This window comes from Peromyscus californicus, unplaced genomic scaffold, assembly GCF_007827085.1.
Source record: "Peromyscus californicus insignis strain IS unplaced genomic scaffold, ASM782708v3 Scaffold_7__1_contigs__length_154581171, whole genome shotgun sequence".
Lineage (NCBI taxonomy): Eukaryota > Metazoa > Chordata > Mammalia > Rodentia > Cricetidae > Peromyscus > Peromyscus californicus.
Genome location: NW_026294595.1, coordinates 96,643,889 through 96,666,425, shown reverse-complemented (window position 1 = coordinate 96,666,425; position 22,537 = coordinate 96,643,889). Strand labels below are relative to the sequence as shown.

Here is a 22,537-nt window from a genome sequence, read left to right as displayed (position 1 = left end):
GGCGCCGCCTGCCTCCAGGGCGCCTGGGCGGGGCCTAGAGCCGAGACCGCTGATTGGTCCGAAACCAAGCTTGATGATTGGTTCCCAAAAGGAAAGGGCGGGAAAGGCCTCGGGAAGCAGACAAAGAGACGCTAACTCCCATACTTGAGAGAATAGCCACGGAGGGCGAAGTTCGCTGGACCTGGTGAGTTTTAAACACTGAGTAAAGTGTGTGTGTGTTATGTATGTTATATATATAAAATATTTTATATATTATTTTTATTATATATATATAATGTTTTAGAACGTTTCATATAATCCAGGATGGCTTGGACTTTGCTATGTAGTAGGATGCTGATGCACCTATAAACTGCCCAAGGCAAGAAGAAGACACTGAACTGGAGTTACAGGCCATTGTGAGTGGGTGGTGGGAATTGAACACCAGGTCCTCTGGAACATGGGTCCTCTGGAAGAGTAGTCAGTGCTCTTAAACCCTGAGCCATCTCTCCCACCCTAAGAATTATTTTTAAATGTAGTGATGATATCATTTTGTTTATATTTATTTTGGGGAGTATGTGGTGTGGGGTGTGTGTGTGTGTGTGTGTGTGTGTACAGGTCAGAGGACAACTCTCAAGAGCTGGTTCTTTACTTCCACCATGTGGGTTCCAGGGATTGAACTTAAGTGATCAAGCTTAGTAGCAAGAGCTTTCAGCAGCAGCGCTGTCTTGCTACTCACTTATAATTTTTGTCATTTTGAGACAGTCCATTATAACCTAAGCTGGTCTTGAACTTCAACTGAATATGGCCTTGAATTTCCGGTTCTCTTTCCTCCACCTTCAGAGTATTGTGATCGCAGGCCTGGGTCACTATGTCCAGTTTATATATTGTTGAGGATGGAACTCAGTGAAAGGGACTCAGGGTCAGCACAGAACACACCCAGACACCAAATTCTCAGCCTAGAAGGCCAGGCTAGGGCGTTCCTCTTAAACTGAGGGTCACAGGTTTTTTGAGATGTCACTTCTTATTTATTGCTTGGTTCAAATTATTCTCAGATTTCAGTAGAACATTTTGTAAAGTGGGTTATTTGTCTTTTTTGTTTGTTTGTTTGTTTTTGAGAGAGTCTCCATATTATTTACAAGCAAGCCTCAGACTTGTGATCTTATGCTTCAACCCCCAAATGTGAAGATTACAGGCAGGCATAGCTATACACACTGATATATTTTAAAATTTCCAAATACATATGATTTTCTAATTCTAATATATTTACTCATGGCTTAACTGCATTAAAATAAATTACTGGTCTGTTTGATCAAATCTTGAAGTTTGTTAGCGTTTACTTTATAATGGCAGTGTATAGCCCATGAGGTTATATCTTTAAAAAGAATGCTCTTAGGTGTTCTGTATATATGTGTTCTGTATATATGTTTATTGGGTCAAACTACTCATATTGTCTGATTCTCTGTCAATTAGTAGGGAAGCCATGTAAAAATCTTATGGATCTATCAATTAATTCTTATATGTTAAATTTTTATTTGTGTGCAGGTCTTGTACTGCACTACTTTTAATTAGACACATGTAAAGTCATACTTGTCATTTTCTGTTTGTTTGAGTCATTGAGCACTTAAATATGAAAGGCAAAACCTCAAGACACATAGAACACGAGAGAATATTTTTGGCCCCAGGCAAAGGATTTTTTTTAATTGAGACATAGTGTTAACCATGACAGAAAAAAAATTACATAAATTTGACTCCATGAAAATTCTCTTCACCAAAGTCACCATAATTAGAGTGAATATATACAAGTCACAAAATAGGGAAGGTACCTGCAGTGCAAATAATCAAGAAAGGATTAGTGTCCAGAATATATAAGTAACCCTATGAAACAATAAAAGAGAAATGACCCAATTAAGAAAATTCAGCAAACATCTGAATAGACTTTTTATAAAAGACCCGCAAATGACCAATAAACACATGAAAATATGCCTAATCACATGTAGTTAGGGAAATGCAAATTAAAACCACAATGAGATACCATTACATACTGAACTTATTAATAAAAAAAATGGATTGGCAAAGGCAGAGTCATAGGAATTCCTCCTGTCGCTGCTAGTGAGAATGTAAATCTATACTCTCACTTTGATCAACAGTCCAGTGTTACTTAAAGTTATGTGTCTAATGTCAACCAGCATTCATCAGCTATACACCCGGGGAAACTCTTGTTCCCATGTACACATATTATGGCAGCTTAATTGCTAACAGCAGCAATAACAAAAAGGAACAATGGAAACAATCACTATACGCTGGGTATTTAAATTTCTAAATTATGTTTATTTCTTTATTTGAGGGGTGACATGGTTTGGATGTGGAGGTCAGAGGACAACTTGAGGGAGTCAGTTCTTTCCTTCCATCATGTGGGCCCTAGGGATCAAACTCAGGTCATCAGGCTTGGCAGCAACTGTCTTTACCTGCTAGTGATCCTGAATTATACTGTATTTTCATACAATGAAATACAATAGTCCTTAAGCACAGAGGATGCTTTTCAACATCCCAAATGGATGCCAGAAGCTACTAATACTAGGCCCTATATATACTATAATACTTTCCACCACTACACAGATATCACTGTGACAAATTTTAATTTATAAATAAGGCATGGTTAGACATTAACAATTAATAACAAAATAGAACAATTATAAGAATATATTGAACAAAAGTTAGTGTGTTTTCTCTCAACTGCCATGAGGCAGTTAGTATATACATTGTGGATATGCTACTCTATCGATCCTAAGGGGGAGGGGGAGGAGGGCATAAGATTTCATCATACTACTAAGAACTGCATGTTTGATTTATTTGTTTGTTTATGAAGTCCTAGGGATTGAACCCAAACCCTCCAACATGATAAGAAGTCTTTACCACTGAGTTGCACCCCAGTGCTCAGAACCACAATTTTAAATTAATCAATCATTTATGTCTGGAGTTTCCCATTGGTATTTTCAGACTGTGGTTGACTGTAGGTAATTTTAACTGTGGAACATGAAACCATGGATAAGGGAAAGAATACTAGTACATCATAATTTTGAATTTTCAAAAAGCCCAGGAAGATATACAACACCATACCATTTATTTTCAAGTTCAGAAGAAGTGATAAAATGAAAATATATATTTTAGGAATACACGGATATTTAATATAGAAAAGATAAAATAATACATGTATAGAAAAACCAGCTATAGTTTATATTTTAAAAGAATTTTTATATAAAACATATTTATTTATTCATTATGGGTATGCGTGTGTGTCTCAGTATGCATGCATACCACATGCAGGAACCTGAGGAAATCAGAAGAAAGCATCAGATTCCTGAAACTGAAATTATAGGTATTTATAAGCAGCCCTGTGAGTGCTGGGAACTGAACCTGGATCTTCTGCAAGAGTAGTAAGTGCTCTTAACTGCTGAGCCATCTCTGCAGCCCCATACCTTATGTTTTAGTACAAAGCATAGAGTAGTGAATACCTGAAAACTGAGAGAGGCACCCAGGAGCCACCAATGTTTCGTTGCTGTTTGGGTTCTAAAGCTAAGTTATTAGTTAATTAGTCTTTTTTATTATTATTCTCAGAAGACCTCTACATATCTATCACCTGCCTTAATTATTGTGTGTTTTTAGAAGTAATTAAGAAAGTATTTAGTTGATAGGGGAGGAGAGGGGAGACAGTGACAACATCAAGCAAAGTTCCAGGCTCAAGATGAGTCCTCATCACATTCTGGTTGAGGTGAATAGTAAGAGGATAGTAAGAGGCTGGACAAATGGCTCTGTAATTAAGAGCATGCACTGCTCTTTCAGAGAACCCAAGTTGGGTTCCAGCACCCACATCAGGCAGCTCACAACTACCTATAACTCCAGCTCCAAGGGATGCGACATCCTCTTTTGTATTCCACAGGCACCTGCATCCATGTGGCACACACTCAGATACACATGCATACACATAATTTAAAAAAAAATAAGATTTTGTTTAGAAAAATAGTAAGTTTTCAATATATCCTTTTAATTATGTCATGCTAGTTACCTAACTCATCTATTATAAATGTGTATGTGTTGTATAGGAAAGCAACTTTAGATCGGGAATTCCAAGGAGGGGAACTAGGGCCATTTCATCAAGAGTACTGTGGATATCAAGAACTCTAAACCTAGAAAGAAGGAACAAGCTAGACATTGAACAAGTTGAAGAGAGAAGGATGAAAAATGCTGTTGATTAAAAATATAGACAGGACTGATGAAGAAGGACAGAGTCAAAAGCAGATGGGAATATGGATGTATTTTGATCTAGGGGAAACAGGCAACTCTCACTAATAACTCAGGAAAAAAAGAACTGAAAAGAGGGGAAAGAGCCAAAGATTTGCTAGACAAAAAAGTATGTTGAGTGCATGCAGGAAGACATGATTATATGCTAATTCAGGCCATTTTCTACTTCAAGTCTCTGGAGCAAATTTTTACATTTACAGCAACATGTTTTGGAAAAGAAATGAGGTGAATTTTTTAGAATTAAATCCCAGCACTGACAAAAGCTAATTCAACGGGAAGAAGAGTACAGATGTGAACATCCATCCTCTAGACTCAGTATGCTGGCAGCACATTCGAGAAGAGTTTCCAAGCATTACAAAATCAAGCTGCAGTTTGCTCCAGAAACAAGACATGAGGATCATACTCAGGGAAGCTCCCTGTGTCCTAGAAGACCCCACAGAAGTAGAGTGTTATTTTGAAAGGCTCCAGCAAAATCCATGTAGGGAACTGAAATGTAAGTCAATTTGTGAATCCTGCTTTCATTGTTTCAGAGTTCCCCATAAATTGGAAAGAGAATCCAGTGAAATTGGTAAACTATTTCAACACTTTAATAACGCTCTGAATTTATACAACAGTATGACAAATTACTGTGGATGTACGATGTGCAATGGTTCTTTATTCTCTCCACCATCATTAAGGCACGGACAGAAGTAGGGGAAAAGTGTCTCCATGAAAAGACTACTGAAGGTATAAAGATGACTCATGGTTGCAGCGTTATAGAAGGACACCTGCCCTCCCTCATAATCCAGGTATATGCCCACCCTGTTGAGGTTACCCTCTTTCAGACTACAAGAAGGCAAATCCAGAGCCTTTAGATCAGTTTGGTTCCTTAGTCTTAAAAGCCAGAATCCTTGCTCAGGAGTCAGAGGGCAGCTCCCCTTCCGAATGATGGATTCTCTGACGACTCCAACTGTCCATTTTGTCTTCTTTGCTACTTCTACTTCCCAATACCACTTTCCAGAGGTGAAGCCTTTTGAGCCCAGTACAGCCACACTTGAATCAAACCTCTCTGGATCATCAGGCATTACCTGCTTAACATCACCATGACACACACTGGTCCTGCTATCGGATAGCACCAGATTTGGATGAGCTGTTTTAGGATCCAGAGTTAATTGAGATAGGCCTAGTAAGAAAATGAGATAGCAGGGAAGAGGGGGAAGGAAGTGAATGTAATTTTCCATAGTAAGAAATAATGCTAACATAGATATTTGTGTTTTCATCTCAATATACATAAACCCTTAGTCAGGAAGTTTCTCATATACTTTCTATTGCTTGGTATCCATGTTGCTATTTCTAGACTTTTTATATTAGCGATAAAATCAGACTTTGCTCTGAAGTAATTTATGTTCTACTGAAGGAAACAATACAAATAATGTGAATCTTGACTAACACCAAAGTGGTAAAAATAGGTGAAGTTGTCCTAGGAAACCTTACTAAGGAGAGTGTCTCAACTGGTCTATAACATGGGAGATGTATACTTTGGGTAAGCAGAGAGCGGGGAGGGTAAATTTAAATGCAATTAGTTGCTTGTGTATGAGAGACTCTCTGTTAGAGCTAGGGCAGACTGAGATACCTGGTGAAGACTATATTTGGTTTAACATGCAGTGAGACATTGGAGCTCTAGGGTGGTATGTATCACTGCTCTTTGGAATGGAGTCTACAGATTATGTGGTTACCAGCCTGGGACAAGATAATACAATGAAAGCAAACATTTAGAAATTTTTATGGCAATCTAACAAAGTAACTTTATGTCATTTTAAACTGGTAATTACAAAACCAGGCTTATACTTTGTAAACAATCTTTAATTCCACATTTGTAAGTAATTAATTTATATTGTATTCTATAATATTAAAATTCCATGACAGATGAAGATTTTTTAAAATATGTAAAAACTAAGAAAGTTTGCCTCATAGAAATAGACTAGTGATCACTGGAGGCTAGAAAGGACAGGGAGGGATGGGGGTAGAATGATATTGGATAACAGATACCAAAATATGGTGAGATAGATGTTAATTTCAGAGTTTTATACACAATATGGTAATCATATATATATATATGTATGTTTTGTTGCCAGTGCTGGAGATTGAGCCCAAGGCACTGTATATGTGAGGCCAGCATTCTGTTACTGAGCTATATCCCCAGGCTTTATTTATTGAGGAAATATAAATACTAATTATCATGATTTAATTATTATATGTTGCATACATGTGTTGAATATTATATTGCATCCTATAAATACATACAGTTACCATGTGTCAATTAAAATTCATTTGGAGCTGTAACACATACCTATAATTCTGGTACCTAGGAGGTTGAGACAGAAAGATCCTAATTTCAAAGCCAGCCTGAACAATATAATGAGATCCTGGTTTTGTTGTTGTTATTGCTGTTTAATGTTTTCTATCAGGTGCATGCCTATAATCCTAACACTTGGGAGGTAGAAACAACAGTATGGGGAGCTCAAGGTCATCCTTGGCCACACAGAACTCTCAGTCAACCTGGGCTACATAAGACTCTATCTCAAAAAACTTAAGTTAAAAAAAAAAAGGAACCATCAAAAAAGCAATTTGTGACTGGAGAAATGACTCAAAAGTTAAGAGCACTTTGCAGAGGAGTTCTGTTCCCAGGACCCACATCAAACAGCTCACAACTGCCTGTGACTCCAGTACCAGGAGATCCAATACCTTTTACTGGCATCTGTTGACAGCCACACTCAGGGGAACAAATTCATACACAGACACACAGTTTTGTTTTGTTTTCTTTCTTTAAATTCTTCTTAACAAACATGAGTGATAAAGGACTTGTCCCTTTATAATTTAATGTTAAAACAGTCCGGGCTGGAGAGATGGCTCAGAGGTTAAGAGCACTGGCTGCTCTTCCAGAGGTTCTGAGTTCAATTCCCAGCAACCACATGATGGCTCACAACCATCTATAATGAGATCTGGTGCCCTCTTCTGGCCTGCAGGCATACATGTAGACAGAACACTGTATACATAATAAATAAATAAATCTTTAAAAAAAATAAAAAAAAACAGTCCAACAAAAGTGTGGTCAAAAGATTGAATATATCTCACCAACAAGGCATAGGAATGAATGGCAGAGAACCACGTGGAGAGATGTTCAACAGTATTAGACATTAGAGATGTATACATTAAAACAATGATGAAATGTTACTATACTTAAGGTTAAATAGTTAAAATTAGAAAGATTAACAATATCGGGTTTTATCAAGAATATAGGAAAAATGGTCTTGTCATCCATGCAGGAGGAAATGTAAAATGATTCCTCCACTTGAGAGAAAAGGGGTTGACAGTGTCTCATAAAGTTAAATGAACGTCTTCAACCCCACCACTAGGTCTTCTCCTCAAAGATGTGTAAACAGACCCATACAACTTTATTCTTAATAGCCCTTAAGTGTAATCTACCCAAATGTTCATCAGTTGAAGAATAGATAAACACATTATGATGTGTCCGTTAAACAAATTTATTGCTATGTGCAACTACATAGGTGAATCAAAGGAAGTGCTGTGGTAAGTACTAAATCTAGACACTAATCTAAATCCTACTGGAATGTGTGATTTACATTAAATCAAAAGTTTGAAAAGACACATGCAAAATGAAATAAAGCAGATCAACAAGCATTAAGGGCTAGAGCTATACAGAAAGAACTGATTGCAGAAAGACATGCCTGTGTGTGTGAGTGTGTGTGTATGTTCCTGTATGTGTTTGTGTACACAAGTATACCTATGCATGGACGTACATGTGCATGTGGAGATCAGAGATCTACTTTGGGTGTTTCCTCAATCACTCTCCATCTTATTTGGTGAGACAGGTCTCTCACTGAAATCTGGAACTCAGTCTTTCAACTAGACTGGCTGCCCAGCAAGCCTCCTAAGATCTACATTTTCCCCGACTCCTCCCCAGTGATGGAGTTACAGTTGTTTGCCACCATGCCTCACTTTCTACATAGGTGCTAGGGATTCAAACTCAGGCCCTCTTGTTTGTTCAGCAAGCACTTCATCCACTAAACCATCTCCCCAGCCCCCGCCTATCTTGATCACAGAGACAGTTACATGTTTGTTAAAACTCAACAACTTGTACACTAGGTATATTTAGGTAAAATTGGCAGATTCTGCTCTATTAACTATACTTCAGTGGAGTTGTTTTCTTTCCATGTTAGTCACTTGGAAAATGTGACAAGGATATATTTATGATTTTAAGTAGGCTAATAACAAACAATAATAATATGTATATAAATTTTGCAGAAGCTATCTAAAATTTTATTTCTATACATATTATATCTAGAATATTATTTCTTTTTTATGAAATACCACTTGTGTTATTTTGTCCTGTTTAGTCCTTTGATATTTGCAAGAACACAAAAATGTGCTCATTAGACAGACGTGTCTACTGAAATTAGATATTGTTTTCTTCTGAAGAACTGGGTTTTTTTTTCTGAAGCACTGATAATCTTTAACACTCTTTTACATGTTGTGCTCTATGCTATGACTATAAAGCACTAAAAGACCTATAAAGACTCTAAATATATACAAGGAGTATGTGTGGGAAATGCCTTCAAAGCAGAGATACTCCAAAGATTCTTATAGCTGATGTAACAAAACAGGATAAAATTGTGGCTGTTTCTGCATATTCTAGATCAAACAAAATCATAGGCTGAGGAGTAATTCTAATATCAGACTCTTATGTATTGTTAGTTCAAAGACATATATTCTTAGATTATAGCAGCAGGAGAAAAAGAAAAAGTCTTCTTGATTAAACTCCACCCAAGGGCTGGAGAGATGGCTCAGTGGTTAAGAGCACTGGCTGCTCTTCCAGAGGTCCTGAGTCCAATTCCCAGCAACCACATGGTGGCTTACAACCATCTACAATGAGATCTGATGCCCTCTATGGCATTTAGGTGTACATGCAAACAGAGCACTCACATACATAAAATGCATTAATAAATAAATCTTAAACTCCACCCAAGACCATCTACATCTTGCCTCAAGCTAAAGAACTAACTTGGGCCACAGCAGAGACCCCATAGATAAAATGTAGATTAAGGGCCATAGCAATGAGTAGCTACTTCCCACTATACCTGGACAGAGAACAGACTGCATTTCCCTCCAGATCATATATTGGATGGGACCTTTGAAGCGGCCTGGGTTCAGCTTTTTGGAGATAAGCTTCCTGGGTAAGAATGCCCTCATTCCTTGCGCCACGCTGTAAGGGACACAAACAGTTTATTTTTTAGACATCCTCCAGGGCCAGAAGGAAGGGGATAGAGTGCCATGGAGAAGCACTTACCTATCTATGAGCTTTGTGATGTCCTAAAAGAGAAAAGGAGAAATAGAGCAGTCAGATGCCTGTTTATCATCTCTAGAAATCTGTCTAGTTATTCTGATTACCATCCAGGTTTCATCAATACTGGCTTCCTGTGCAGGTGGTGGTGCTCAGTCCATCTCCAACAACAGTTTTCATCCTCCACAGGCTTTTCCTAATCAGCACCCCAATCTAACCCGTGAGAAACTGACCTCCCATTTGCTAACCTCCTGATTTCTATAATTCCAACTCTGGTAGGAATTATATGGAGCCAGTACGTCCATAGTCAAGGTCAACTTTTTTTAAAGTGAGAACTTCCAAATACTCCCACAAGAAAAGATCAGAGGCAATTCCAGTGCCAAGGGTAACTAAACTTTTGAGTCCTGAAATGATCACCAGTGTTGCTTAGAGGTGAGACTTCAGGTAGCATTTTGACAAAAAGATTTTTAAATAGTTCAGTTCATTATTTCTGTAAGCCCAAAACTCAATAAAGGCTATCAGAAACATACTTTTGAAAAATAAAGCTTCAATGTTCTTTATGGGAAAATAAAAATATTGATCCATATAGCTTTATGGCTGAAATTGTACTAATGTTTCATAGGAAGATGAAAGCACAGCTTTCCTCTGAACATAGAACAAAAGCAGCCTACATTTTCCCCAAAGGATCTGCAAAGCACTGCAGTGGATTGGGTTCAGTTCAGTTCGGTTGAGTTTGGTTAGGCTATGCTTTCCTTCCCTCCCCAACCAACCCCAGGCCCTCTTCCCTCCTTCAAGTGTACCCATAATTAAATTGCTGTGGAATCTCACTTTGAGGAAGTTGAAGGGATTCTGCTGTTCCATCCGTGTCTGAATGTTTATCAGCATGTCTTTGGCGAGAAGACACTGTTCCTGAATCTGGTTCAGATTCAGCTCCATCTCCTCATTCAAGACTTTCCCCTCATCGCGGAGGTCATTTAGAATGTCCTTTTCTTTGTTGTGCAGGAACTGATGCAGCTTGAGAAACTCCAAGGAAAGGTGTTGTTGCAGTTGTATCTTGTTGTCCTGGAAACCTCCATAATCATCACCACGATTACTACTGAGACTAGCACTTAGAGACAGGTACTCACACCACACAACACACCTTGGAAAATTCCATACAAATGGCTGCTTAGCATCAATATTCAATCCTACTAAACAGAGCCCCTTGGGAGACTTATTCCTTCTTTCCCAGCTAGTTTAATGGTGTAAGAGGAAAGGTTTTGTTTTCATTTTTTCTCTCAGTGCTTGGATAATAACCATTGCTCTATTAAGTAATGTTGTGGAGTCAATCAAACATTCTAAAAAGATTGTTGTTGTTGTTGTTGTTCTTTTTCGAGACAGGGTTTCTCTGTGTAGCTTTAGCTGCCTTGGAAGTAACTCTGTAGACCAGGCAGGCCTCAAATTCAGAGATCTGCCTGCCTCTGCCTCTGGAATGCTAGGATTAAAGGCACGCACCCCCACCACTTAGCTAAACATTCTCAAATTAATACTAACAATACCTTCCTAGACTGGCAAACTATCTACTAAATGATGCTGTTAAACTAGGGCCATAAGGAACCTGGGAGAACTGCCCTTTCAAAACCAAAACTACTCTTGCTGCCAGGACAGCATGAAAGAAACAGGATACGAACAATGTACAAAGTGCTGAAATTGGTAATTACTACACTTGCAGCTTGTGTGTGTGTGTGTGTGTGTGTGTGTGTGTGTGTGTGTGTGTGTGTGTGTGAGAGAGAGAGAGAGAGAGAGAGAGAGAGAGAGAGAGAGAGAGAGCCCGAGACCACAGCTTCCTCCCTGGTGAAGTCTCTATATCCTGGCTTCTCAGTTCCTCGTTGTCTTCTTTTCTAATGACTTAGAGCTTTCTCCACTTAGTCCCAACCACACATGGAATTTTATCATTCCCAGAAAATGTATCATCTCCAAAGTGACTTTTTGCTCCAAGTTCACTTGCTCCCTACTGCAGCACTGTTGAATCTCAATGAAAGTTTGTATTCAACCTGGGCATGGAGATACATGGCTCTAATCCCAGCACTTGGTGGAGGGGACAGGGGAGCAGAGGCAGGCAGATCTCTATGAGTTTGAGGCTAGCCTTGTCTACATAGTGAGTTCCAGGGCAGCCAGGGCTACATGGAGAGACTCTATCTTAAGAAAACAACAAAGTGCCGGGCGGTGGTGGCACACACCTTTAATCCCAGCACTCGGGAGGCAGAACCAGGCAGATCTCTGTGAGTTCAAGGCCAGCCTGGTCTACAAAGTGAGATCCAGGACAGGCACCAAAACTACACAGAGAAACCCTGTCTCGAAAAACTAAAAAGAAAAGAAAAGAAAACAACAAAGTAAGTTTGTAATCATTGACCCACCTCTGTTTCTGTTAATAAACTTCTATCTTCATGGCCTGTCTTACGTAGCTTAGATTCCATGGACAATCATTAGCACACTCTTAAAATGGTCTTAACTGTTCTTCTAACCCATGTGTTTCCAGTTTCCCTTTCACCTTTTTCATGATTTCCCATTTCCTCTAACCACAATTTAAATATTAAAATTAGTTAGTATTCTGTCCTAAACTCAAAATTAGTTAGTATTCTGTCCTAAGTTCATTCTACACTTTTAGGCAATCCCTCCTGCAGCTTTAAGTAGCATCTAATGCTGACAGCTTTTCTCCAGCTTTTGGGCTCCAGATTCCTAAACCCAAATGCTTATCTGATATTGCTATTCACTCTTCTTATCTAATCAATCACCATATCTATATAGTGTCCTCCCTACACCATATGCTTTTGTTTATCTCTGTGTTTCCTGCTCTTTAGTCCAGTCACATGCCACTGTTCTTGACAAACTAACCTGCAACAGTTTTCTAACCATATGATTTTGTCATTGTCTCTCTAACTCATTTTCCACACAGCAATCAGACATTTTCAAAATGAGATGAAACTGTGTCCTTATTACAACTCTTTATTTCTGTTGTCATCAGGATCAAGTATTCAAAATACTTAATGTCTTCCGTACAAAGACATGCCTGACTGGGCCATATCTGCCTCTTCAGTATTGCCTTGCTTAGCGTGCTCTAGCTTTATTGGACTTTCTTCTGTTTAACCTCCTGTTTCTGGACTTCTCCTTGTATATTTTCCTATGCCTACAACACTCTTCTCCAGGCCCTTTAGCTCATATTCCTTTCACCCAGTTCATTTGATTAAGTTACTCATCCTTCAGTCCTTAAAAAAAAAAAAAAAAAAAAAAAAAAAAAATTGAGAGTGGATCTCATGTATCCCAAGTCTAGAACTTGGTATGTAGCCAAAGATGACCTTGAACTTCTGATTCCCCTTCTTCTACCTCCTGAGTGCTGGAATTACAAGTGTGTGCCACTGTGCCCAGTTTATGTGATATTGGTGATAAAACCCAGGGCCTCATGTATGCTAGCTAGGCAAGTTTGAGTACATCTCCCGCTCAAGTGACTTCTTCAGAGCATATTCCTCCTCCACCTAAATTAGGTTCTCCCCTATAGTTCTCTTCATTACTATATTTTCATATCATGTAGTGCTAGTCATTATTGTTATTTTATTGGTATAGTTAGCATTATGTAATACCTGTCTCCCAAACTCAGATTCTAGTGTGGGAGTCTAATGCTTTGACCCATTCAATAAATATTTGTTGAATTCATATTGACTGTAGTATCTGAACTAGGAAACAGTAACAAAATTCTCTGGAAATATCCTTAACTCCATCTCTCTCTCTCTCTCTCTCTCTCTCTCTCTCTCTCTCTCTCTCTCTCTCTCTCTCTCTGAGGCTACATATTTTTCTAGATGCCAAATGTCAAAGATGGCTCTCCTTTACAGAGTAATTAATGAAGAAACCAAAGTTTCAATTTAGCTCCCAACCTAGATACTGATTTGCTGAATCTTTCCTATTAGTATTGTTTAGCACTCCTGTGAAGTCTAAAGTGGATAGGCATGTATAGGCAACAGCTTTACAGAGTTTGGGAGCAGTTAAGGAAGATAAATCAGATGGAGGAAAATGTAATCTGAGAGTCCATAGGTCAGAGGTACCTGGTTATAAACTCAAAGGAAATAAAAGTATTTCTTTGGACATGGCCGTCTTTGGTAGGTTTTATTGGTAAAGTCCTTATTTTGCCATAGGTGAAAGGACAGAACAAGAAGATCTCAATACCACGTTGTTCACCTAGTGACTTAACCATCAAAAGACCCAGCATGTTAGGACAAAAGCTAATCTGTTCAATTATCAAATATTGGGAACTTTTCCCACCATACATTTTTTCCTACCCTGCAATGAAATAGCACTAATTCTATAACCCAGGTGCCATTTAGTATATTGATATAGCTGGAGTTCTAGGAAGGGATTATCCCAGCTCTGCTTCATAAGCACTTTCCCCTGCCCCTCACCTTGTAAGCAGCAATAGCATCTTTCTGCATAGTTCTGAGAGACTGAAGCTCCTTCAGGGTTGTCTGAAGTTGGTTCTGATAGATGGCAAGCTCCTCCTAGAAATACCAAATAGAATTAACCTACAGCAATTTGGGAGGTAAAGAAAACCACGCAGGTCCCCAGGGGCTGGGGAGATGATGGCTCAGTTAGTAAAGTGCCTACCACACAAATGTGAGGACCTGAGTTTGATCCCCAGCATTTATGTAAAGGGCTGGGCATGGTGGCACACACTTAAGTCCAGTGCTGGGGAGATGGAGACAGAAAGATCCCTGGGATTTGCTGGCCAAATAGCTGGCCTAGCCTAATCTGCAACCCCAGGTCTTTGTGAGAAAACCTGTCTCAAAAAACAAGGTGGCCAAGTACTTAAGGTACAGCCTAAAATTTTCCTCTGGCCTTCCCATGCATGCACACACATGCCTACAGCATAGAGAGACCTCTGTAGAATGGGAAAAGAGCTGTGCTAATAGCACAGGGAGACAGGAACAGGACAGGGGTTGAACAGGACAGGCTAAATAAATGGCAGGATGGGGAGTCTAGTCCTGGCTCCAGAAGAGATTCTGCCAGGGGGTAGAAGGCACACCAGTATTTGTTTGAACATAGACATTTTAATGTAAGGAACTATTAATTTTTTTAGTTTTTATTTCTTTTTGGTTTTTCGAGACAGGGTTTCTCTGTGTAGCTTTGCGCCTTTCCTGGAACTCACTCTGTAGCCCAGGCTGGCCTCGAACTCACAGAGATCGGCCTGCCTCTCCCTCCCAAGTGCTAGGTTTAAAGGCGTGCACCACCACCGCCCGGCAAGGAACTATTAATTTTAAAGTTAGCTCATTGCTGGGATGGGTGAGGTGGTCGTGTGGGTAAAGGCACTCATTGCTAAGCTTATCTACCTGAGTTCAGTCTCCAGGAACCACGTCATGGAAGAAAAGAACTCTCTCAATCTTTCTCTCTGTCTTTCTGTGTATGTTTGTATGTCTCCCCCACCTCTCTCTCTCTCTCTCTCTCTCTCTCTCTCTCTCTCACACACACACACACACACACACACACACACACACACACACACACACACACGGAAGGATGGTGGGAAAGACATCTACAAAGACATGGTGTGCCAAGAAATAAATAAGCTCGAGGTGTTCCTTCTTTAGAGTCCCTCCCACTCTCTGGGGTCCTCTCTCATTTTTCTCTAATAAGTCTGTGTTCACTCAAGTAAACTCTTGCAACAAAGACATCTTACCCTTCCACTGTGTCGTAATTCCTGCCTCTTTTGAGAACTGTGACAAAGGCTCAGGGTTAACTCAATAGCATAATACTTGTTTTGCTTATACTGTGCCCTGGGCTCAATCCCCAGCACCACCAAAACAAAATTTGTGACTAAAATAAGCAACAGAAACAGTTCAGTTTTGACATCTTATTGTCTAGATACAGGGATTTGAGGAGGCTACTGTAACTCTACATCTGGACACCTTTACTTAGGCCGTTCCCATTGGAACATTTCTTTCTTCCTTCTGCCCAGCCAAATCCAAATGATTTCCCAGTTCTAGTCTCACACCTTTCCTTCATTGTACATCCCCCCCCTCTCAGAAATCCTAAACACTTGGGAATTACAAATGTGACAAAACTTAGTTCTCAATAATACATTATCATATACTGTTTCTATTGTACTCATTGAAACTCCATCGAAGTTTACAACTTTTATAGCAGGAACACTCTTCTGTTCATGCTTTACCCAGTGTGTGACTGAAGGAGTCATACAGTCCTTTATAGTGCCTTTCCTACATGTAGCATCTCTAGAGGAAGAACTTTGCAAGGCATGTTGTATTTCTGAGGACTCTGAACTTTCTCATTATTTGAATAAAGAAAGGGATGAGATCAGAAGAAAGAAGAAGCCCTCCAAAAGAGTTTTCCTAAGGGATTGCTCACAGCCCAGGTCTCACACACCGTAAAGAAATGGACAGCATCAGAGATTTGCAGGAAATCCTTAGACTGCCCCATAGACAACCGTGCATCCTTGCATTGAAAGCAGATCAGTTTCCCATCTGGCTTACTGAACAGTTTCAGGTTTTCTCCATGCTCTGGGCACTGTGGATGGCCCTTGAGCAGGGGTAACTTCTTAATCTTCTCTACCAGCTTCTCCAGCACAAGGTTGAATGTACAGTTGCTATACTGGCATAGCATCGTACACTCAGGACAGAATGTTTCCTTTGCATGCAGTTTCCAGTAGTTTTGGATACAGGCTTGGCAGAAGTTGTGGCCACAGCTCAGCATCAGCGGATCACGGAACCAGTCATTACACAGTGGGCAGTGTAGCTCCATAGTAATATCTTGTATCACCACTTTTGAGGGTGTGTGGGTGGTTGGATCATTCACTTCAACATAGGTGCCTGGATCGAAGTTGGAGGGGGGCCTGGAGGATACCTTTGGGAAAGAATAATTCAATTAAGGTTCTCTTACTGCCCATTTCAATACACAAGGATGCAGAACTCCATTCCTAAAGGAGCTGAGAATTGATTCAGCTAAAACATCATAATCTCTTCTTTGAAAATAATCCAATGGAGGCTGGAGAGATGACTCAGCAGTTAAGGACACATACTGCTCTTGCAGAGGACCCAAGTTCAGTTCCCAGCACCCACTCGAAATGACCTGTAACTTCAGTTTCTGGAAACCCAACACCCTTTCTAGCCTTCACAGGAATGGCACTCATTTGAACAAACCCATCTACACATAATTTGAAATAATTAAATAAATAAAAAATAAAACAATACAGTGAATTTAATGTTTTCTAATGTCATAGTTTGTGGCACTATTTCAAGTTTTAATACAGACCCAAAGCAGAAGAAAGTACTCTATCAAAGATACATATTTTGTTGTACATTCCTCTCTTTACCAACCTTCTCCAATTATGCATTGAAATTTTTATTTCCGGTTTCTGTTTCATTGGTTATTTTTATTTCCTATGGATCACACATACCTAGAAATGCAGTGTCTGGGGCATCCTGAAAACACACTTATGATTCCATTGACATCAGAATATACACTATTTTCAAATGTGCATGGAACAGTCTCTAAAACCATATGTTAAGTCACAAGACAAATCTCAATGCATTTAAAAGGATTAAAGTCATATGAAGTGTGTGATGTTTTGAATAAGATTGGCCCCACATAGGCTCATGGATTTGAATGCTTGGTCATTAGGGAGTGGCCTACTTGACAAGGATTAGGAGGTGTAACCTTGTTGGAGGAGGTGTGTCACTGGGGATTAGCTTTGAGGTTTCAAGGGCCCAAGCTAGGCTGAGCCCCCTCACCCACCACCTGCTGTCTGCAGATCTGGATGTACAACTCTGAGCTACCTCTCCAGCACTATGTCTGCCTATATGCTGCCATGCTTCCCAGCATGATGATAATGGACTAAACCTCAGAATGTAAGCAAGACCCAATTAAATGCTTTCTTTTATAAGAGTTGTCATGGTAATGGTGTCTCTCCACAGCAATAGAACAGTGACTAAAACAAAGTGTCTTCTCAGATACTATAGAATGGAACTAGAAATCAATAATAAGCAAAGTGGAAAATTCACAATTATGTAAAGATTAAACAACACACTCTTAATTAATCAATGGATCAAAGAAAGAGGTAAAGTTAGGGAATATTTTGAGATGAATGAATAAAAAAATACAACATACCAAAACTTATAATAAAAAGCAATAATATCTGGGAAATGTATAGTTGTAAACACTGACATTGAAAAACTAAAATGGAGTGGCACTCAGTAAGTAGTAGAATGCTTCCTTAGCATATAAAGGCCCTTGGTTCAATTCCTAGAACCAGCAGCATCAACAATAAAACTTTAAAAAATTGAGAAAGAGAGCTTAGTACCCTGACATGTGCCTATATTTCCAGTTACTTGGGAATCTGAGACAGAAGGATTGCTTGAGCCTAGAAATTTGAGTCCAGCCTGGACAACATGAAGGGATCCTGTCTGGGACCTCTTAAAAGGGTTGGGAACGCTGGGCGGTGGTGGCGCATGCCTTTAATCCCAGCACTCGGGAGGCAGAGCCAGGCGGATCTCTGTGAGTTCGAGGCCAGCCTGGGCTGCCAAGTGAGTTCCAGGAAAGGCGCAAAGCTACACAGAGAAACCCTGTCTCGAAAAACCAAAAAAAAAAAAAAGGGCTGGGAACATAAGTCAGTGGTTGAGCATGTGCTCAGCATGCCCCAGACCCTAGGTTTGATCCCTCAGCACCACAAGAGTAAGTCAGTAGGTAAATACATAAATAAATTCACAATAAATGGCCCAAATTTCCCTTAAAGAACAAGTAGGGAGAAAGAGCAAACTAAATCTGAAGATAGCAGAAGGAAGAAAACATAGAGTGGAGATAAGTGAAATAGAGAACAATAGAATCAGTGAAATCAAAAGTGCAGCTTGTTAGCTTTGCCAAGCATGAGGGTGCACATCTGTAATCTCACATTTAGGATGTTGAGGCAGGAGCATTGCCCATGGCTAGCCAGGGCCTAAAATAAAAGTAGTGCTTTTAGTGGGTGGAGAAGCTAAAATTGATTAGCTAAATTAATAATTAAAAAAAGAATCAAATCACTAAGATTTGAAATGATTTTATTTATTACAGGCCTCACATAAATAAAAATCTTAGACTATTATGCACAATTATATGACAACAAATGTGTAACCTAGATGAAATAGGAATGGTCCTAGAAACATATCAACTATTAAAACTAACTCAAGAAGAAATAGAAAACCTGAACATCCCTGTAACAAGTAAATAAATTAATCAACAAAGTAAAACCCAGGACCAGATGACTTCACTTGTTAATTTTATCAAACAGTTAACAGATTAATATTAATCTTTCTCAAATTCTCCCAGAATAGGGTGGTACTTCTTGACCCTTTATATGAAGTTAGCATTCCCCTGATATTAAAGCTAGGTAAATAAGAAAAACTGTTCTTATTTCTCCTTTCAAAAGTAAAAGACAAATTACATGAAGAAGTTATTTGCAAACTCTAGTCCTTGTAAGGGTCTAGAATCCAGAATAAAAATCTAGAATCTCAAAACACAAAAAGATTAGCAACCACTTTTTTTTTTTTTTTTTTTTTTTTTTTTGGTTTTTCGAGACAGGGTTTCTCTGTGTAGCTTTGCGCCTTTCCTGGAACTCGCTTTGGAGACCAGGCTGGCCTCGAACTCACAGAGATCCGCCTGGCTCTGCCTCCCAAGTGCTGGGATTACAGGCGTGCGCCACCACCGCCCGGCAGCAACCACTTTTTAATGGACAGAAAGTTGAATAAGCATCTGTCCAAATAGGACAGGCGGCTAACAAACACACTAGAAGATGTTCAATACCTTTAGCCATTATGAAAATCCACATGAGAAATTTTAATTCATTATTCTCACTATATCTCACAATGAAATATAATTTCACACTAAGATTGATATAATTTTAAAAGGTACATTGCTGGGGGCTGGAGAGATGGCTCAGAAGTTAAAAACACTTTATGCTCTTCCAGAGGAATTGGATTCCATTCTTAGCACCCACATGGCTGCTCACAACCATCTAAAACTCTAGTTCCAGATGCTGCCTTCTGGCTCCAGTGGCTCCAGTAATACATGAGGTACACAGATATATGCAAGCAAAACACCCATACACATTTTCTAAGGACATTGTTAATGAGAATGTCAAATAATGCAGCCATTTGTATACTTCCTCAAAAAGTTGAACATAGAGATGTGCATGGTGGCACATGCCTTTAATCCCAACACCCAGGAGGTAGATCTCTATGAATTAGAGGCCAGCATATTGAGTCTAAGACATATTGAGTTCTACATATTGAGTTCTAAGACAGCAATATAGAGCTATATAGTGAGAGCCTGTCTCAAAAAAAAAAAGAAAGAAAAATAAAATTTACAGACTGTAAAGACAGCTCAGTTAGAGTACTTGCTGCATAAGTATACAGACCTGAGTTCAGATTTCCTACACCAATATAAAAAACCAGGTATGGTCGTGTATTCCTGTAACCTCAGTGTTGGCAAGGGTGGAGACAGGGATATCTCTGGGGCTTGCTGGCCACCAGCCTAGCCAGAAAGCAGTGGGAGACCCCATCTCAGGAGAATAAGGAAGAAAACGATGGAAGAAGACACACAACTTCCTCCACTGGTCTCCACATACATGCTTATGCATATGTACACTAACATACATGTATATATATCACATGCACACACTATATCATTATGCTGGACTGAATGTTGCTCAGTGGTTAGAGTACTTGCCTAGCCTAACCCCAGAACAAATAAAGCCTACACAAAAGATCACATTTTATGATTTTGTTCATATAAAATATTCAACATAGGTAAATCCTAAGAGACAGAAAGATTAGTGCTAGGGCATATGGGAGAAGGAAAAGTGGGGAGTAACTGCTTAATGGAAAAGAGATTTCCTTTGGGGATGACAAAAACATTTGGAAATAGAAGTAGCTGTTGTACAGCATTGTAAATGTACTAAATGCTACTGGATTGTACATTTTTAAATAGTTAATTTTATATTACATGTTAGTTTTTTTAAATGAAAGATATTTGTTCCAGAGCCTGAATTTTTATACTGAACAATATCCTGCTTTGCAAAATGTTGTAGTTTTGCCATACAAGACATGCTGTTATTTGATAAAGAGCCACCAAAAGTTGTTTCAGTCCCTGCCTGTGAGGCTGATGCTATTCATAAGCACACAGTGCCGGCTCTGTTCTATCCTCCACTGTATCTGTGTGTCATTGGCAAGGCTACTACCTCGACCTCCTGATGACTGATAACAGGCATGAACCACCACACTATGCTTCTAGTTCTTTTCCTAAACAGCTCCTAGACGGGCATTGGAGAGCCTCACTGTCCTTTCCATTTTCTTCTTGTTCATGTTTTCTGGTGCCATGGCGCTCTCTCTTTGTTATGGACAATTTTATCCCTTTCTTACTTTATAGTTACCACTAACTTTTTGTTTCTTTTTTATGTAGGGGAAGGCCTGGAAGATAACTTTGAGTGTCATCCTCAGGAATACAGTCTATGTCCTTTGAGATAGTGTGTCATTGTCCTGGAGCTCACCAGTCAGGCTAGCCAGGCTAGTCAGTGATTCCCAGAGCTTCTTGTCTCTGCCTTTCTAAAACTGGGGCTACAAGCATGCACCCCCATGCTTGGCTCCTAACATCCAGCTCAGCTCCTTGTACCAGGCCATTGCTCCAGCCCAATTTCTTTGTTTCTTTAAGTACTTTGAGTGAGATGAGTTCTTCCTGAGTTAGCTATTGAGAAAAGACTTGTATGAAAGGGGTGGCAGGTCCCTACGTTTGAGGTTGTTTTCTTCTTGAAACAACATGCACATGAGTTCTCCCCACAATGAACCGGTCCTGCGGGCTTGTTTATTGTGCAGCATCCCTCCACTCCACCTCACCATCAGATGGACTCTGCCTTCCTCAGCCTTAAATCTTTGTGACAAGTGCATCTAGGAGAGCTCTGGCTTCAGCCACTTGTCTGTTCTCATTGTTGTGGGTGTTGGAGAGTCGGATGCCGCACTTCCTTTGGGAAACTACGTCACTGTCTTTATGCAGGTTTACATTCCTAGTCCCCTCTCACTCTCTGTTTGGTTTTTACTGTAGTCTGTAGTTTTCCTACCAGGCTAGTACCCAAAGCTTCTGAATGTCTTAGCTTAATTGTAAAGAGGTTGTCTGGTTTTTTGCTTTTGGGGTTTTTTGTTTGTTTGTTTTTGTTCTGTTTGCTTTTCTTGTGTTTTTCATTCTCCTTGAGGTTTTTGTTTGTTTGGGACAGGGTCTCAATATATAGCCTGGCTTCCCTCAAACTCAAAAATCTTCCTGCCTTTCCCCTTCCAAGTGCAGGGATTACATGTACACCAGCACATCTGGTTCCCTCTTTACAACTTTGACTTTACAAAGAATAAGGGGTTCTTTTGAAGGGGAAATCATTGTTTTTATTATTTCACCATTCAAAAACAAAATCTTGTCACTAGCACTTTTTCCAACATTTCTATATGTTTAGGGAAAGATATGCATGTGTGTACACACATGTATATGTGTTTAGGAGAGAATGGGGCAGATGGGAGGGGATGGATTTCAATGTAATAGACCATCTTGACAATGAATCATGAAAGGTCAGCCATAATTTGTGTGGATGCTGTTACTCAAAGAATATAAATTGAGCTCCTTTGAAGCCCATAGGAAGGGAAATCAAAGTCAACATTTAGCAATGTTATAAACAATCCTATGTGTTATTCTTTGCACACTTGACTTTTTAAACTAAGATTTTTCTTCAGGGTCTACTAAATGTGTTCATTAAAATAGCTGCCATCCCCACACTCCATGCTAAAGTCCAAGCCACACACACCGTGTGGCTTCCTCTTCCTTCCCCAGACCACAGATGGGCTTCTGGACCATTTCATAGTCTGTCTCGCAATC

General features: G+C 39.5%; 1 protein-coding gene across 1 annotated transcript; it reads right to left on the bottom strand.

The window, feature by feature from the left end:
* Window positions 1–4,901: 4,901 nt before the first annotated feature.
* Trim69 (tripartite motif containing 69) lies at window positions 4,902–21,006 on the bottom strand. The gene is made up of 7 exons (XM_052723700.1): window positions 20,965–21,006; window positions 16,025–16,501; window positions 14,050–14,145; window positions 10,448–10,681; window positions 9,626–9,648; window positions 9,417–9,541; window positions 4,902–5,440 (listed from the first exon to the last, which is right to left on the bottom strand). The coding sequence occupies exons 1-7, from the start codon at window positions 21,004–21,006 to the stop codon at window positions 4,902–4,904; spliced, it is 1,536 nt and encodes a 511-aa protein (XP_052579660.1).
* Between the last annotated feature and the right edge of the window lie 1,531 nt (window positions 21,007–22,537).

Excerpts from the sequence above, each read along its gene's own strand:
- Trim69 (XM_052723700.1), bottom strand. The coding sequence starts at position 21,006 with ATGGCACCAGAAAACATGAACAAGAAGAAAATGGAAAGGACA. Across the intron at positions 10,682-14,049 it reads ATGCTATTGCTGCTTACAAG|GACAACAAGATACAACTGCA; the intron begins GTGAGGGGCAGG and ends GGAGGTTTCCAG. Across the intron at positions 9,542-9,625 it reads ATCACAAAGCTCATAGATAG|CGTGGCGCAAGGAATGAGGG; the intron begins GTAAGTGCTTCT and ends TGTCCCTTACAG.